Genomic DNA, 18,162 nt, shown 5'->3' on the forward strand with positions numbered 1-18,162 from the left:
TAGCTTCTCGTGGGTCAGTGGTTCTTTCCGGGGTTTTCCTGGGTTCTTCCTCCACCAATAATACTGGCCGCCATGTATAGCCTATTGTGTGCTGAAAAATGGCATTAAAACCTACAACAACAACAACAACACAATCAGAAATGGAGATGTCTCCAGCTCTCTGTGACACAGATCTGAATAGTATTGCAAGGTTAAAGAAGTAATTCAAATGGACATCTTCCTTGACTGCCACCATTTTTCAAAAAGGTTACCTTGTTAACATTGGCAAAGTGTGTTGTTAACAATGTACCGTATATACTAGTCTCTAAGTCAGATCCAACTGCTGTCATATAACGTGCAAGGAGATCATGGTCTACGTTGCTTGTTCTGTTTATTGATCATAATGCAGGTCTGACTTACAGGCAGGTATATATGGTACATGTGCATGTAAAAAAGGTGAAATTGTGCACATTTAGGAGCATGAAACTGAATCAATCTGAAAGTGCAATAATGGATGTGGACCAAAAGATTTTGTGGCATAAAGATGTGAAGAAGGACAGAATAATACAGATCACCACCAGCTAAATTCATAGGGGAGGAGAGAATAAAACAAGAACAAATGTTCAGCTTAAACTTTAGTTAATACTTTAAAACTCTCACTGTTCCTGGAAAAAATTAAATTGAGATCATGACACAGTTTTAACAGCGGGATCTATCACAGCTAGAAATCCATGTTCAAATTCACTTTCAGAAAATCTAGTCACTGATTGTCTTGCATTAGTCCTAATCTTCAATTTTTCTTCATCTGATAATTTAAATATGGTTTCCATAGCATCAGCATATGATCTAACATCATTGGCAAGGAAACCGGTCTTGTGCCCATTGTAGGGAGTGACTATATCCAGCATGGGTCCCCCAGAATTGTGAGCAAGGACTACCGTTCCTGATGCCATCAGCTCCACAACACCTGAAATCAAATTAAAAAAATGTAAAGTCTAACAGCCAGATAATAATGGCATTTCTAAACAAAATGAATTTACTTAAACCTAAACAGCTTGTTACAACAAAGTATTTACCTTATGGTTTCTGATGATGTTCTCCATCCCTCTGCAAGTACCTATTACAAACCTTCGACAAGTTCCATGCATTTTCATTGGTCAAATCAGGGCACATGGTAACTAGGTATATTGTTGTTGCTGTTGTTGTAGGGTTTAACGCCATTTTTTAGCACACAATAGGCTATACATGGCGGCCAGTATTAATGGTGGAGGAAGAACCCGGGAAAACCCAAAAAAGAACCACTGACCCACGAGAAGCTACTGGACGCTTTCTGACATACCCACATTAGCCGAATCCGAGACTCGAACCCATGCAGACAGAGGTGAGATGGCAGTGATCCATAACGGAGAGCACTTTAGACCACCCAGCCACTCTGGGCCCCGGTAACTAGGTATGAGACCATAACTAGTTAGTAGGAAAAAATATACAGTTAGTTTGTTGAGATATAATTAATGACATCATTGCATCATGATGTTGCTCAGAACTCCTCAACCATATCTCCCTATTATAATCTTATGAGAACTATGTGAGAAGAGGTAATTGTGGTCTTAAGTTGAGTACATTCATCTATGACCTGCTGGTGATGTGGTATGGACTGATGAGAAGGCATCAGATAAGCACAAAGCCAAAGTTTTTCACTAAAACACTATCATTCCATACTATGTATGTAACAAACTGTGCAAATAATAAACAAAGAGGGTGTCTGTCTAAGCTATAGTAACAAATTAAGATTCAATATACACAAGTGACCACTATAATTAGCACAATAATGCATGTTTTGACATGTTGTTAGGACCATCTAGACATCACGAGAAGTCTTCTGGTGAATATAACTCTTCCTTCAGAATGAACAGTGATAACAATATTTTCAACATAGCTGCAATGGAGGCCATACTAAATGTCAGACCAGCGCCATTGTCTTTAGGACTGACTGTAATAAATCTGTCAGTCATCTTAATAATTACCATCCTTTCAGAAGGAGTTGTGATAACAAGATTTTCAAGGTGACCACCATACTGCAAGTGGAACCATTTTTATTTACAGCCAACAAGAAATCTTAAAAAGTCTTGTGGTATAAACTTTCCATTTAGGAGGGAGAAAAAAAAAACAACAACAAAATTTGAAGATGTGTGTCATGGTCACCATATTAGATGTCAGATCAGCACCATTTTCATTCAGGACCAACTAGACATTGTTTAAAAGTCCTTCTGTGAAAACCATATGTTGATATGATCATCCATTCAGGAGTAGTAGTAACAGCAACACATTAAAGCTGGCTGCTGTGGAAGCCATACTGGATGTCTGAGCAGCACCATTTTCATTTAGGATTAACAAGACAATGGGATGAATGTGTGTTAAGTTTCATGGCAGATAGTTTAGGTAGAGTAGCGATAACAAACTTTTGCTAATGGATGGAAGAGAAACAACGGAAAACAAACCATCCCATCAGCTCTTCTGGTCTATCTCCAGTAGAGCTAACAATGGCTAGGACCTGCACATTAATTCCGAAATCAAAATAATTCTTTAAAATATCCGACCTTGAACCAAATTTAAAAAGGTTGAGCAAGTGTGTTGCCGAATGAATTGCCTTTCCTTCAGAATGGTTCATCCTAAGGATGATAAAACTGATTATTGTTAAAAAAGGGGTTAAGGACATAAAAGAAATTTGAAAAACCTAAAGACAAACTTTTCATGCAGATTTTCATTAACTATTACCTAGATCCCAAGGTCAAAGGGAAGAACAGAATCCAACAAGAGATTTTGGAAACATCAATGTATGAAAATCTTTAACCAAAACTTTTATGACTGACCTTGACCCAATGTCAAAGGAGCAAATCAGTCTGTTGCAGAAGAAATTGCTTAGCTTTTTAATGATTCATTTCAGGTTTTTTTAAAAACAAAATCCATTATCGTGTTTAGGAATAAAAGCAAATAAAAAAAATTGAAGCAAAACCTTATTTCAAGTTTTCTATGTGACCGGAACTCTAAATTCAACAGGGTGGAATAAGCATATCAAAGAATAATCTGCTTCTTCTTCAGTACCTGAACAACAATTTTCATTAATTTATTCCATAACCATTAGGTTAATTGGGGAAATCATATAGCAGAAAGAACTGCCTTAGCTTTATAATGATTCATGACAAGTATAATAAGAATCTATCAAGGGGTTTAGGAAATATAATCAAATGAAAAACTTTCAAACTAAAAAAAGCAAACAAACACATTCTCTATTACTCTAACTTAGGCCCCAAAGGTGACCAGGACTAGCAGGTGTGTCACAGAATCAATCAATTTACACTAACAGAGCCTTGAAAAAATGAAGACTGCTTCAGTGTAGATTTCTCAACATACCAGAAGTTTAATAAGAACAAATACATACCAGTACTTTAGTAAAAACTATTTCATGACTTTACAAAGAAGTTACCTACATGAGATTTTGTGAGCATGTGTGTGATTTGGATTTTTAACACAGCTTTAACAATTTTGTAGTCATATCGCTTTGATGTCTGCAGTGTGGCAGTTTATAGTGATATCTAGCACTAAGGCATCATGCCGCTGACATGTAGTATCATGTCCCACCCAGTCACATTATCCTGATGCCAGGCCAACCAGTCCTAATACTAACCTCTTAATGCTGAGCATCTAGCAAGGCAGCTGTTAGTACCATCTTTATAAGTCTTTGGGATGACTCTGCAGGTTTGATCCCACAACCTCCTGCATCTGAGGCAGACGCTCTCACCACTAGGCCACCTGAGCGGTCGATGTGAGATTTTATTGTTAAAATTACCCATTTTCTGAAGTCTTTTATATTAGATACATGTTGAGAATTTAATGACTAAGTGCAATAAAATATTATATCCATTCCTACCTATTCCAAAATGTTCATCCAGCATGGTGTGAAGTCCAATTACTGAGGATGCCATCAGGTCCATTAGTTCCTGAAAGCTGACATTCAGTTTAAAATCTACATAGTCTTTTATCTTCAGTTCCACACAAAGCGCTTGTAACAGATCCACCCTATTTAGGTCATTCTGATCTCGACAACTTCCCACCAGGAGTAGATGATACCGCATTCTTTCTAAAGGAGTATGTTTCATCAAGAATTCATAAAATGACTTAATTTGTAGCTGATGGTCTTTCTCTGGTCTAAACTGGGCAATAGATATTATGTTCTGCAATTCGTTTTCTGATGTACGATTTAGAGGAATTTTTATGAACTCAGTCACATCACATGGTGGATAAACAATAACAGTTCGGTCACCTGCCTGCCATAGAGATTTAATATGACCAAAGGTCCAGGTAGAATTGACCATGATAAAATCGCTTCTTTTCCCAGCTAAACCATACAAAGCTGCAAAAAGTCTGTAGTAGATTAGTTTAATATTGGTAAATAATGCACTTCGGGAGACAAAGGAAGCATTGTTAAAGGTTGCCTCCCTTTGCAAGACTCTTTCCAACATGTCTGTACTAATAGTAGGATAATGGACATAGCAGCCTACCTTACAACCACCAAAATATCTAAAGAGTGGGATTGTGAAGGCATAACCCATACTGTCTATGTAAATATCAGGAACATATGACAACAATGCTTCAAATCCAAGAATGATAGAACCAAGACTCTGTCCAAGCAGTGTGAATATTGGATACTTCTTAGCCTCTACCCATGGTCTCCGTTTCAGGAAAACAAATTCCACTGGTTTAGGGAGAACAATGTTAAACCTTTGCCTGGCCTTCTCCAAAATGTTTTGGTCAGAGGTGTAAGTGTCTCCAGTGTATACTACACATTTGACATATGGATATCTGAAAGAAAGATAGATACAGCACAATCAGAAGTGAACAAATGACATCATTTTGATCAAATTGCCATATATACATGTACTTGCTTAGAAGTTGGATCCTACTGCAAACTTGGACCCTGACCTGTTGTCACATAATGTTCTGGCATATCAGGGTCTATGTTGTTTATTTTATTGATTACTATTAACAAACTGCATAGACCCTGTTCTGCTTGTGCATTATGCAAAATCAGATCTTGGTCTATGCAGTCTGCCATTGGACCTGACTTGCAGTTGAGCAGATATGATATTCAGTTAAGTTGGACAACGAAAACAGTGGTATTTGCCAAATGTGTGCCTCTCCTAAGTCATTATTTGCAAAAAATGATATTGGAAATCACACAAAAATATGAAAGGATTCAGTTTAAGAAAAAACAGTACAAATGATGCATTTGAATTATTATAAAAACTATTAAAATTGTGTCACTTAAAAAATAATGACTATTCATTGCTGAAAATGTTACAGTATACATTCTGCTCTTTCAAATACTGTACTGTTCAAATGTTTTTAGTTTCTTCATGAATGAGCAAATGTCAAAACAAACTAAAAAGTTGATTCCTTTCTTTTTATAAAAATTATTAACAGAAAAACTGTAGGATGGTTTAGTTATTTTACACTAACTGATCTGAGAGAGTCACATAGCCAATGTTCCTGTTTTGATAATTTTGCACTTAAATTCCCAAGACTAATGTTAATTGCCTTTTTGGAGCTGCTTAATTTGTGACCCTAGAAACTAAATACATAACCCCTAAAAGCTATAGATATCAGATACAGTCTTTAAGCAGATCAGAAATAAGTTAGCCCTTGTTCCAACAACCTATTTGTTTTCAATCAGTTTTAGGCATCTGCAATTTTACATTGTCTATCCATCAGTAAGTCAGTTCTGTCTTTTACAAACAGTTCAGGTTCCTCACCATCTACTAGTGCCAAACTCTGCAAGGAGCCTGCATTTGGGGCATGGAAGAAACCTATTTATTTTGAGCCCATAAGGTCACAGGGACTGAAAGATGGAAAACTCTTTAAACACATATTGGCTTGTATCTGTAAACTGTACATTTGATGTCTGCCATGTAATAAATTGTATTATTATATTATTATGTTTTGTTTTTATTCTCAACTCTTTCTCGTTGATTGGATACTTTACCTTTTGAAACAGAAATCAATAGTTATTTTCCAGCAACCATTTTCCTTTGTAGTGTCTCAAATGGGCTTTTGAATTTCCAAATCAATAGATGTCTACCTTTTCTCAAATGCAAGTCATCTACAAAATTTAGTAAAGGCATGTGGTAAAGAACTTAGTTTTTGGTAAAATTGTCTTTCCTTCTTTCAGTCCCTGTGACTTTGACCTTTGGCCTTTTGATCTGAATAAAAAAGTGTCATTTTGGTCTAAATGCAAGTTACTCATAAAGTTTGGTCAATGTCAATGATACAGAACTGCAAACATCACGTAACAACTATTGCTCTTCTTAAATTCACTGTGATCATGACCTTTGATCTTTTGACCCCAAAATCAGTAGGTGCTTCACATATCTCATATGCCATCAATTTTAAAAACTGTGTACTCTTGTTATCTATGAAATAAATGTCATAATAATGATTATAAGAACATGCCTTAAGTTTCAATTTAACGTTGTACATATCAGAGGATGACATGGGTTACCTCCCTTGTCTTATTGGCCTCAAAGCAGTATCTGTTAACAAAAACACAAAAAATATTGCCAAGCCCCAAACGCAGGAGGACATAAGCCATAATAATTTCATAACTTCCACACCATGGTCACTGTAAAAAGCAACATACATAGGAAATTCAAAGACCTAATCTTGGAAAGTTTTGTTGTTGTGGTCTGGAGATGAATATTTTGTTCTAAAGATCAAAATTACCATTAAACACATTAGTTCTCATACTTCCCTCCTCCATTAGAACCACTCTACTGTGATGAATGCGGTGTACCAGCTAGGAATTTCTCACAAATGTGAGGGCATGTGGGCTATCTTTAATGATAGGAGTGCAGAAGGAAGGGATCTTTTCTGGAACAGTGTTATTTTCTTTGCAACAAATGGACTTTTTGCCAACAATAAAATTAAGAATTTCAAAAAGTATATACATTTATTTATCATACAATAAGTAAGCAGTGACGAAAGTGGAATAAGTTAAAATAATTTAATTTTGTTAAGGAGGTTATTTTGGTTTATGGAGAGAGGCACTGACGGTGGAAGCATTGCAATATTTTCTCACTGGAGTAGTGGATGTATTAGTCAAAAGTTGACGTTGGATGTCAAAGTATTAACAGGTATATAAGTCAGCCAAATAATGTAATCTGATGTCTGACAAAGGCTATGTTATAAAACAGCTCAAATGTGACACGAGTCATGACCGTGATAAGACAATTCTTATAAACATGCGACTTTCCTAGGTCCATTTAAGTGAGGCCTGGTCACATAGATTTGGGAATTGGTACATAATTCAATTTAACTTGGCATTTCTCAGATAAAGAAAATACAAACAGCTTGTGCTCCCATCAAGAGTCATGCAAGGGGTGATTCAGGTAAAATGGTTGACTTGTTTGTGAAATTTTCCTTCAGCAAGCTAGGAAATGGAAGCTGACTTTGATGTGCCATGACCCAACACCCACCCCCTTTCCCCAACTGAACCATTGATATTCTGCTCAAAATAGTGAATCTTGCATGGTTTTATATCTCATAATTATGTTTAAAGCAGAAACAAGTAGAATACTTTACAACTGTTGCAAATTCAATAGTTACAAGCTATTGCCATCAAATATTACAATTTTCACTGTAACAAAAAATGTGAAATCTAGTGCTGAAATAAATAATGAATGAATATTTTTTTATGAATATTTGAATCAGAAATAGGTATATGTGACCACTTTTAAATTCACCTCAAACTCTGAGATGTCATTCTTGTTGTTATAGGGTTTAACGCCATTTTTCAGCACAAGATAGGCTATACATGACAACCAGTATTAATGGTGGAGGAAGAACCCAGGAAATCCCCAGAAAGAACCACCGACCCACCAGAAGCTACCATCAAGCTTTCTCACATATCCACATTGGCCGAGCCCGAGACTCAAACCTACGCAGACAGAGGTGAGAGCGCTTTAGACCACTTGGGGCCCCCTCTGAGATGTCTGCTGCAATATGCAGTGCCACTTAGTGACTATTGGTGAAGCTAACAACCGATAGTGGCCATGGACAAAGCATACAGTGCTGTATGTGAACATCTTCAAATGTGTTCCCAGAACAGCAAGTGGCATAATTCTGATTTTGTTGATTCCATTTTTTTGTTGATCACTATGAAATATAATGGATTAGGATTAAAGGTTTATCTCTTTAGCATGCAGCTAATCTGATGAATCACATAAACCAGAAACAACCTGGTGTTTCAAATATTTGGTTAGCTAATATCTAGTTCTCAAAACACCACGAATCTTCAAGTCATAAACTGTTAACAGCAATATAAAGATTTGAGTGGAGTAGATGAGTTCATAGTCAAATTGAGATGTTCTGTGATAATGTCACAAGGCTTAGAAAGGCTACGTATGTTTCAATGCCGTGGTAAAAATAGTGATGAGAATATACCCCATCAAATAATTCTCCAATACATTCTTAATTTTCAATGACTTGAATAATTATGCAAAAACAACAATAACTGCTTCAGTGGAAATGAATGGATCCTTAACTCTTCAAAAGAAATCGACCTGAAGCATTTTTCTTTTTTTGTAAATAACAGATGAATAACATAGCTTAAACCCAGAAGGTAGGTCCATTCTAGACACAAGTCAAATGGGTTGCAATTGTTTACTGATTTGTTTGACATTCAACCCAAACGTTTCATGATGACATGGTAACAAATACTTGACATATGAATAGAATAATGGCTATGAATGGTAAATCAGTTACCTGTATTAGCACTATTGAAATCCCAAGTATTTTCAAAAGCCCCCCCCACCCCCAATCAAATGCTGTATTCACAAATAAGTTTTGAGAGATTTGCCTTTGATGAGTATTTGTCAACTACTTTTATGAAGTTTTCTATTCTGACAGTTATCTTTTAAGGTGGGGGCCATGGGTGTCTGAGTGGTCTAAAGCACTTAATAATACTGATCACTGCCATCTCACCTCTGTCTGCATGGATTCAAGTCTCAGGATTGGCCAGATTTAGTATGTGAGAAATCTTCCCATGAGCCAGTGGTTCTTTCCAGGAATTTCCCAGATTCTTTCTCCACCAATTATCCTGACTGCCATGTATTGCTTATCTCACACTGAGAAATGGTGTTAAAGCCAGGACAACAACAACCTTCTTAGGCTTTGGTTATGCAGTAGTTTTACAAGACTGAATGTTTAAAATACTTTTGTAAATTTTCAATAGAAGCACTATTTATTTTGCTGAACAAGAGAATCACCAGTTGCTAACTTATTTTACCATGACAACATTTGATCTCTATGTGTCCCTATCTGTCCATCAGTTGGTCATATCTGGATGAGAGGAAGCTTTAACCTACCCAAAATACTGAGTCCAATGTACCACTGAAGGTTTGTTTATCTCATACATTTAGACTATTTTAAATCTCTGATTTAATTCACATGCATTTAAAAATCAGTCTTTGTTCAATGTCTCCTGTTAATGAACTGTATTGGGAATTTTCATGTCAAACTGGTAAAATATACTGCATTTTAAATGGGGAATGCTGTATTTGATTAAAATAAATGAAAAAGGGAAATATCCAAATAAAGTCGCATATATCATCTTCTAAAGTTGGGGCTGTAGGTGTCTGAGTGATCTAAGGCACTTGCCCTTAAAGATCACTCACGTGTTGCTCTGTTCAATGTAGGTGTCCTCACAGGTTTTACCTTTGCTGTAAAGCCTTGATGGCCACCCATAGCACTCTTTCTCCTCCACCACCTGCATTGCAATAGGGATGGAAAAATCCAACAGTCACTATTGTATCCCCTTTCTGGCTCATCTTCAGATGAGGCAGTAAATGCTTGGACCGTCTGTGCACCCAGTACCGTAAAAGAAGAACAGCGATGGTGAACAGCAGTATGAAGCCAATGCATACTAGAATTAGACTTGTTACCATCTGGGATAAGAAACTGAAAAGGGAAGAAAAAGACAAAACATTTTATTTGGGTTTTCCACCTACAAAAAACATGAACAATGAGGAAAATGAGAAATTTGACATGATTATATAAGTTGGTACAGAATAAATACCAATGTTATTCTAACACACACCGGGGGAGGGGGGGTGCAATTTCCAAGGGGGGGGGGGGCACTGAATACCATATATCGCTTTTTGACTGAAAATGTTCATAAATTATGCTGTTTGGATTTTCAAACTGTTGTTAGATTACTCATGTACTGTTTTAATTATTCTGACACACAATAATGGATATATATATATATATATATATATATATATATATATATATATATATATATATATATATATATATATATGTATATATATATATATATATATATATATATATATATATATATATATATATATATATATCAATCAATAAGCTTCAACTATATAGGAATTCTTTTTGTGGGGAAATGGGGGGGGGGGCATTTATTAAAGGGGCAGATTCTATAAGAATAAATGCAGTAGTTTCTGAACACTACCTTCAGTATTTGAGTTGGGACAAATAAATCAAAATACTATGTCCTTGTGTAACCATGTGGACATTAACTGCAAGTCTGTATGGCACTGCAAGATTTACCAAGGATAATTATGCAAGAAATTCTCCATTTGATTACCTTAAATTTTGCCTAATGAAGTTAACCATTTTGTCACACATTCCTAACAACATTTTACAACAGTGATTATTGTCCTATCAAAGACATGCATAAAACAGTTCTGTGAAGCATTTATCCAGCTTTAAATTGGTTTACCCTGTACTGAAAATTTTATCAAGTAAAGAACTTTAGCACTGGTGGTCCATGACTCTCCTGACCCTATGGCTAGCATGTGTGTGTGTGATTAGGATTTTTAACGTAGCTTTAACAATTTTTCAGTCATATCGCTACGATGTCTGCAGTGTGGCAGTTTATAGTGATGTCTAGCACTGAGGCATCATGCCGCAGACATTTAGCATGATGTCTCACCCAGTCACATTATCCTGACACCAGGCCGACCAGTCCTAACACAAGCCTCTTAATGCTGAGCGCCGAGCGAGACAGCTGTTAGTACCATTTTTGTAAGTCTTTGGTATGACTCGGCCGGGGATCAAACCCACGACCTCCTGCTTCCGAGGCGGTCACTTTAACCACTTGGCCACTGGAGCAGTTCCTATGGCTAGCTTGCAAATTCAAAACAGCAAAGCTTCCCAGCAATAGTAACCTGCATAAATGGTATTACTACAACAGTAAAAATAGCTGCAGAACTGGTACTGGACTGAAAATGAACACAAATTGGTACCTTAATGACAAAGTGTCTGACCAAGTGAGTGAAGTGTAGAGTCTCTACCATATGAAAAAAGTGTTGAATTTCTAACTCAGTGATGCATGTGATGCATCAGGCAACAGACCAATGTCCACCTGCTCAAGCTCAGGACACAGCACACAGGTTAATACTTCTTCAAGGTCTGTATTTCTTCTAATGGCAAGGTGTTTCTCTGCAGGTTCTCTAGTTGCAGCCCTCACAATGATACAGTCTGTATGTGGGGATGGATAGTGAAGTGTAAAATATATAAATCTCCAAATGCTAAGAATGCATAACCAAGTCTGGGTTGTGCTGGTTGTATGTGACATCATTCACCAGCATGGTTTGTTACTGGTGACTACCCCATTTGATGTAGTTATGGACTCTGTACTTTTTTAAAAATTTCAAAGAACTATAAGCAATTGTATCTGATTGTTAACTTTGGGAAGAAAAGGCACTGTATACAACTTCTAGAAAAAAGAAATGGCAAATTTAAATCTGGATTTCAACATTAAGTCATTAAATTGAAGACTCTTACATAAAATATAAGTTAAATGTTTTCACCTACACTGCAAGAGGGTTGACTTCAAAGTTAGCTCAAAAATAATCATCTAAATTGTTTCCATGACAGAGCTCTGTATGCCAATTATTAAGCAAATCCTTAAAGATATCTTAGTGCATAATTATGACACCCCATATGCCAAGATTCTCAATTATCGAGAATAACGTGTTTTGACTGACCTCTGAGAGAAACTTAAGAAAGTAAAGTTGGACTTAATCGGGGCTGGTGTTGGCTTTAAAAAAGTTGTCACCCAAAAAAATCACCAACCTCAATATTTTGTCACCATTTTAAAAAACTGTCGCCATTTTCATAATCAAGTACTATCCGTTTATCTCAACACCCTTGGGACCAAAGTAATAATGTTGACATAAGTGGATGTTTAAATGGGGGGGGGGGGGCTGAAAATAATTGAAATTTCATACACAAGTGAAATATTTAGGTGACCTGTCATCAGTGACTAGGATTTACAGAGGAAAAATATATATGGAAATTTTGATTAAATGAAGACAACTAGTCTGAAATACACTTGTATACTGACAACTTTCATTTGTGTAGTACACTCCACAATGTGCTAAATAATGTACATGTATAAGAAAAATCCATGAATTTGAGCATTAGATAATATGAAAATACAACTAACAAGTATGTATAAAAAATGGTAGTCCTCCTTTCATCTATATTCCATTGTCAACAAACACATTTCAGAAACAAAACAATTCACACTGATATTCATTATCCTATTAGCACGTGGCTGTATAGTTGTTTATATGCTACGTGTACATGTACTTAAATTGGCCTTGATTTTGGCTGTTGTTTTTGTTGTAGGGTTTAACACCATTTTTCAGCACAAGATAGGCTATACATGGCGGCCAGTATAAATGGTGGAGGAAAAACCTGGGAAAACCTGGGAAAGAACCACCGACCCAAGAGAAGATACTGGCAAGCTTTCTCACATGCCCACATTGGCCGAACTCGAGACTTGAACCCACGCAGACAGAGGTGAGATGGCAGTGATCCGTAATAGCGAGCGCTTTAGACCACTCGGCCACTCAAGACCCCCTTGATTTTGGTCAGCCAGAGACAACTTCCGTGATGCTGAGGCTACCAAGGGGATGAGGCTGTTCATAGGGAAATGAAAAAATGTGAGCAAAAATTAAAAAGTTTAGCAAACATTCTTGCGAAACATCCAACCTTCATTTAATTTGACAGATATTTATTGTTTCAAAATATTGGAACAATAATTTGGGTCTGACACTGCCAATGGTAGCGATCATAAGTATGAACTTTTTTGTTGCAAACAGGAAACTTTCACGGCACAATAAATATATTCTAATCACTATGAAAAATTAAAAAAGGCTTTAAGTTTTTTGCGGACTTCCTTTGACCAAAAGTCTATGGCTTGTTTTGATGTAGGTACATGTGTTGAAGGCGCCACTAAAGGCCCTCTCTGAAGGACCAAACAAATGCCCATTTGTTATTGCTGCAGCAACATCAAATAATTGTAGAACATTGAGACAGTATTTTTTTTTAAATTGCTTAGTATATATACAGAATTATCAGTGATTCAAAGTAATGTTTTCTTTGAAGCTTCAGCAAAACATTTTTCTGGTACATTTTTAAAAAAAATAAAAGATTGCCATGTCTTTTTGACTGTAGTCATTCCCATTCCCACCTTCTGTGGTGGTTGACTGTTGCTAGTCAGGGAGCACAAATATTTTAGTTATATTATGGCATACAGTACCAGTGTTTTATATACCCATGTGTCACATGTCAAATACGCCGACTTTTCGGATTTGATGCACAAAAGTCATCGACGGTACGTAAATTGACGCACCCCAATGTTATGCTCTGCTCTTTGCTGCTTAACACAAAACAAAGGTTTGGTCTAAAAATCATTGCCAGTACATAAACTTGATGCACCCCAATGTTTTGCTGCTTAACACAAAATAGACGTTTGCTCTAGCTACATTACTGGCTAGATTACAACTCTCCCAAACAGGGAAAACATCCGCACATTAGTTTCTTATGCTAATGTTATTATAATACATAGGGTTACAAGTGAGTGTGGAGCCTGGAGCTGACCTTATGTGACCTGTAACTGTCATATCATTTGTAGCAACAGGATGTTAGAACCGTATAATCACCACACACAAGCAAGAGGTGGAAAATAAACAAGTGTCTTTAAAGTGATTCTCATGAGAAACTATTATTTTATGTGCATCCTTGTCACACAACAAAGCAACAATTTCCATTTGTTCAATTGTATGCCTTGCGTTGTTCCAAGATACTGTCAGTGTTCAACAGAAAATGGCATCCAAGGCAAACAAATTGAAATAGATCTGAAATAAATGAAATTATCATTTGGACCGCATTTTTACAACTGACTGTCGATAATAGTATTGTTATTTAACTTGTGGAGCCTTCATCATCTAAAGATGAGGTACCAGTTACTCGTAAGATAAAACATAATTTTGTGCAGCAATAGTTGAAAACATACAGCTGGCTATGTTTCCAAAAAGAAGTTATGTCGAGTGAAGAATGTGACACTGAAGACTCCTTTATGTTTTGCCATATATGTACTGTGGCTAAAAAAAACCTCCAAAACCAAATGTTCAAAAAACAATAACTTTCAGAACAGTACACTGACAAGGCATGCTGGGTTACCAGATCACAGACTTCTGACTGAAGGTCCACAACACCAGGCAGATTTTAATACAGTTTTACAAACAAGAACTATCAGTGAAAGTGCTACTTATGTGTGTACACTGGCTGAGTGTAGAAGACATCCCTTTTTTAAAATACAAATCTCTTCCTAATTAAATACAAAACAGCTGAAGAAATTGATGCCATTGACAATTTTTGAAGAATTCCGCCGTTCACTATGACTCGGCTACTACCTGTTCAGAGGTACTGGAGAGCCTGTCAAACGTTGTTGAGGATAGTCTTATACATGACCTGCAAAATTTGTCATTTGTGACGGCAATGGCAGATGAAATCACTGACATATCCAACAATAAATGCCTTGTCATATATGCTCAGATTATTTCTGATGACATGAAACCATCAACAAGAATTTTAACAAATGCAGAATGTTCAAAAGCTTCTGACAAGGGAATTGCCTTATTGGCTTTAGTCACATTATATAACTAATATTTTTGTTGTATATTTAAACAATATAATTAATGTTTAAAAACTACTGACGACTGATCATTGGCTTGAATTGGACTCATAGGTTTGGATTTTGACTCAGGTTTTTTTTGCCTTGATGAGTCAAATGACTTACATGAAGCCATTTGTAGATAAAACACTGCAGTACTAAGGTCAGACCTCAGCATAAGCAGATTATGATATAACAATGCCATGTTAGGGTGGTTTGTCAATATGAACAAAGGATTTCTTTATGTAACAATCGATTCCTGTGCAATTTTATATCCAAGTTTGTGGATTCCTGTCATGGTGCCTTCAAATTTCTCCACTCCAAACACAAGACTGTATTCACAATTTTTAACAGCCCAAAAAGTTGATGTCCAAAAACTTGACAGATATTACTGTTTGTTGCCAATAAGGAAAACAATCCCAATTTGCGACATTTCAGCCACTGTGATCCCTGCTTAATGACACCAAACACTTAGGTCCATGAAGGTGATAATGACCGCTTGTCTGATATAAATGAAATGACCGTGTAGCTGTTATCAGTGTGTGTGTATATATATATATATATGTGTGTGTGTGTGTGTGTGTGTGTCCATTTTAGATGTTTGGACAGTCATTTTGAGTGAGAAAGGATGGATATAAGCTGCTAAGTATTTAGTGGCAGTAAGAAATGCACAAAATAAAAGTAATAAAAGTAATGATGACACTGTTTTCACATCCTCGGCAGCTGATACTGGTACCAGCAGTGACGTCTCAGTCTTTTCAATTGTATAGAGTGCATAAAAAAATGACAAAAAGTTTTATTAATATTCTTTTCAACTATGCTACTATTTGAAAGATAAGCCACAGGATGGAGTTATTTGCAAGCATCAAGTTATTTCATATTCGCAGAAATTACCTTAAAAATAAACATGCGAAAATAAATATTCATAATTGTTGCAATATATGCAAGTAATATCAGGCAAAACCACATGATGTGAGAAAGCCCATAAATCTGAGTCTGTTATGGTGCTTTTTCCTTAGAACACTGGAGGAAATATCTTAGTCCTACATGTAAGACCTCACTGCTGATATTTATGTTTTGGGCATCAGGGTCTTACTGCCTAACTAATGGCGCTGTGTAGCGTGTTTTGATGTCAACTAACATTGTAACAAAAATCAAATTTTCAGGAACATCTCATACAAGTGGCAACTAAAATAATGACGCTTTTCTACAAAGTCAAGTCATAATGTTTTAGTCAGACTATACTTACTCTGATGTCTTTTCTCTTACAAGTTTCAAATTCTCACAAAAGAAATGGACCTGTTTTCAAGTTTCATTGGCCTACATTTCAGTTGGCTCGAAAGTGATGAAAGCCGATAATGCCAAAATCGGATTAAGTTGAAATATTATTCTTTAATGAAATTAATCAAAATTTTGTATGTCTATTGGAACTGTAAGCAATGTTTCATTTGGTTCAAGAAACATATCCCCCACATGAACCTACTTCAGCATACCTAGACTACTATTGCATTTCAACAAATTCAAATGTATGTCAACAGAACATGAATGTGTATCCATTTGCTAGTGTCAGACTTTGATTCTACCAGGATAAAAACAGCACATCAAGTATATTAATTACATATCAATTTGTGGAACTGTTGATATGGGCTGCCAAGTGAGATATTCCTGAAACTTTGACTACTCGTTCCGATGTCAACTGAAATCGGAACACACAAGCACGTTATTTGGGTAGTAAGACATAGCACTAAAACAAAAATAACGTGCTATGTCGTACATTTGTAGGGCTAGAAATACCTATGCCATTACGACGTTGACAACGTTGTCATTTCTTGTGATTTGCGTATAAAGGTGCTACTTAGTAAATCTCGGCCAAATTTCGAGGTAAAGGAGGCGTCATGGTGCCGAATGAAAGTTATGTTCAATGTATCATTTCTAGGACTGCGACTCTGTTCTCTTAGTGATGCTGTACAAAAAAATCTTTCATTTTCAACGGATTCGGGGTATTCATAACTTATCTACAAGTATCCTTACAACATATGATGGTAAATATTACACAAATTTTATACAAAACAACCTTAAATATTCAAAGATATATCCTGTTAAGCCCATGATTTGGTTAAGAACTCTTTAATGCCTACAATCTGCAGTGGACAACAGCTTCCGATCGGTGATCGGTTCAAAACATTGCCGTAGTAAATTTAATCCGAGATTCAGAAATAAGGTACCCGTTATAATCTCATTTCTCATCTTCTTTAAACTGCAGTTTAATCAGATGTAACGACTTTCATTTAATCTTTTGTTAAAGTTAAATACAGAATATTAGTGCTGTTTTCCAACATTTGTGGAGATAGAATATTATAATACAAAATAGAGAATAATTAAGTCGTACTTTTTTAGTACTGTATGGTACATTTGCACTACACGGACGAAATAAAAACCAGTACACCTTTGTTAAGTGTATAGGTATACATGTCTTAACTGTGCAATTTTCTCGGATATACTGTTAGAAATTAAATTATCACAGTACGGTCAAAATAAGAGATACAACCGTGTCGAAGACTTTTATCCGGACAAGAAAGGTTGAAAGACGCGCAGAGAATGAAATTATCAACGTTTTTTGTGCATTTTTATTTTATCTGAAGCTTTAATTATTTTTGTATTTTTTGTCAGCTGCACTCTTTTAATATTCTGTGTTTACTTTTCTTCATTTTATTTTTGGTGGTATTCTTTATTGTCTTGTCTCTAGTTACAGCTCCTTGTTGACTTACTAATTTAATCAAGATTTGCATTCAGTAGGCCTACTAGTTGGAAAAAAAAATCAGTTCATTTGTTTTTAACTTCATCACACACGTTAATCTAGAATCCATCTAGTTTGTTTACCGAATTACATATCAATTACGTGTCATCCACTGAGAGATGAATTTTAACAAATCATGCTTACATGACTTTTCAAATTTCCTTGCCGAATGAATGGTGAACGAAAAAGGTAAAAGAAAAATAGAAAAAAAAAACAAAACAAGGATTAGCAAAGAGCCTGAAAATGTTACCTCACTAATGACAAAGGACCCTCGCAGAACTGAACTTGAGACATGACTTGGAAAACGTTTGCAGGCATTTAA

General features: G+C 36.0%; 2 protein-coding genes across 7 annotated transcripts in view; one reads left to right on the top strand and one right to left on the bottom strand.

The window, feature by feature from the left end:
- LOC149797577 (uncharacterized) overlaps window positions 1-5,967 on the top strand; it is a 39,191-nt gene extending 33,224 nt beyond the window's left edge. For all 4 annotated transcript variants that reach the window (XR_016421849.1, XM_089962483.1, XM_089962485.1 and 1 more), the window contains one exon: window positions 5,776-5,967. Coding sequence is in view for 3 of the 4 variants with exons in the window: in XM_089962483.1 (XP_089818609.1) it covers window positions 5,776-5,864 (89 nt within the window). In the remaining variant the exon portion in view is untranslated. The remainder of the gene's footprint in view (window positions 1-5,775) is intronic.
- LOC149797579 (GDP-Man:Man(3)GlcNAc(2)-PP-Dol alpha-1,2-mannosyltransferase-like) lies at window positions 602-17,225 on the bottom strand. 3 transcript variants are annotated; one of them, XM_089962480.1, is made up of 5 exons: window positions 17,118-17,202; window positions 12,844-13,004; window positions 9,748-9,990; window positions 3,908-4,839; window positions 602-946 (listed from the first exon to the last, which is right to left on the bottom strand). In XM_089962480.1, exons 3-5 carry the CDS (start codon window positions 9,975-9,977, stop codon window positions 666-668), a joined length of 1,443 nt encoding a protein of 480 aa, XP_089818606.1. In that variant the 5' UTR covers window positions 9,978-9,990; window positions 12,844-13,004; window positions 17,118-17,202; the 3' UTR covers window positions 602-665. The 3 variants fall into 3 exon arrangements, with proteins under 3 accessions (XP_089818606.1, XP_089818604.1, XP_089818607.1); XM_089962478.1 differs by lacking the exon at window positions 12,844-13,004 and having other exon boundaries at window positions 17,118-17,225; XM_089962481.1 differs by lacking the exons at window positions 12,844-13,004; window positions 17,118-17,202 and having other exon boundaries at window positions 9,708-9,945.
- Between the last annotated feature and the right edge of the window lie 937 nt (window positions 17,226-18,162).

Source organism: Sinohyriopsis cumingii, chromosome 6 (genome assembly GCF_028554795.1).
Source record: "Sinohyriopsis cumingii isolate HCF-2022 chromosome 6, ASM2855479v2, whole genome shotgun sequence".
In the NCBI taxonomy this organism is placed as follows: Eukaryota; Metazoa; Mollusca; class Bivalvia; order Unionida; family Unionidae; genus Sinohyriopsis; species Sinohyriopsis cumingii.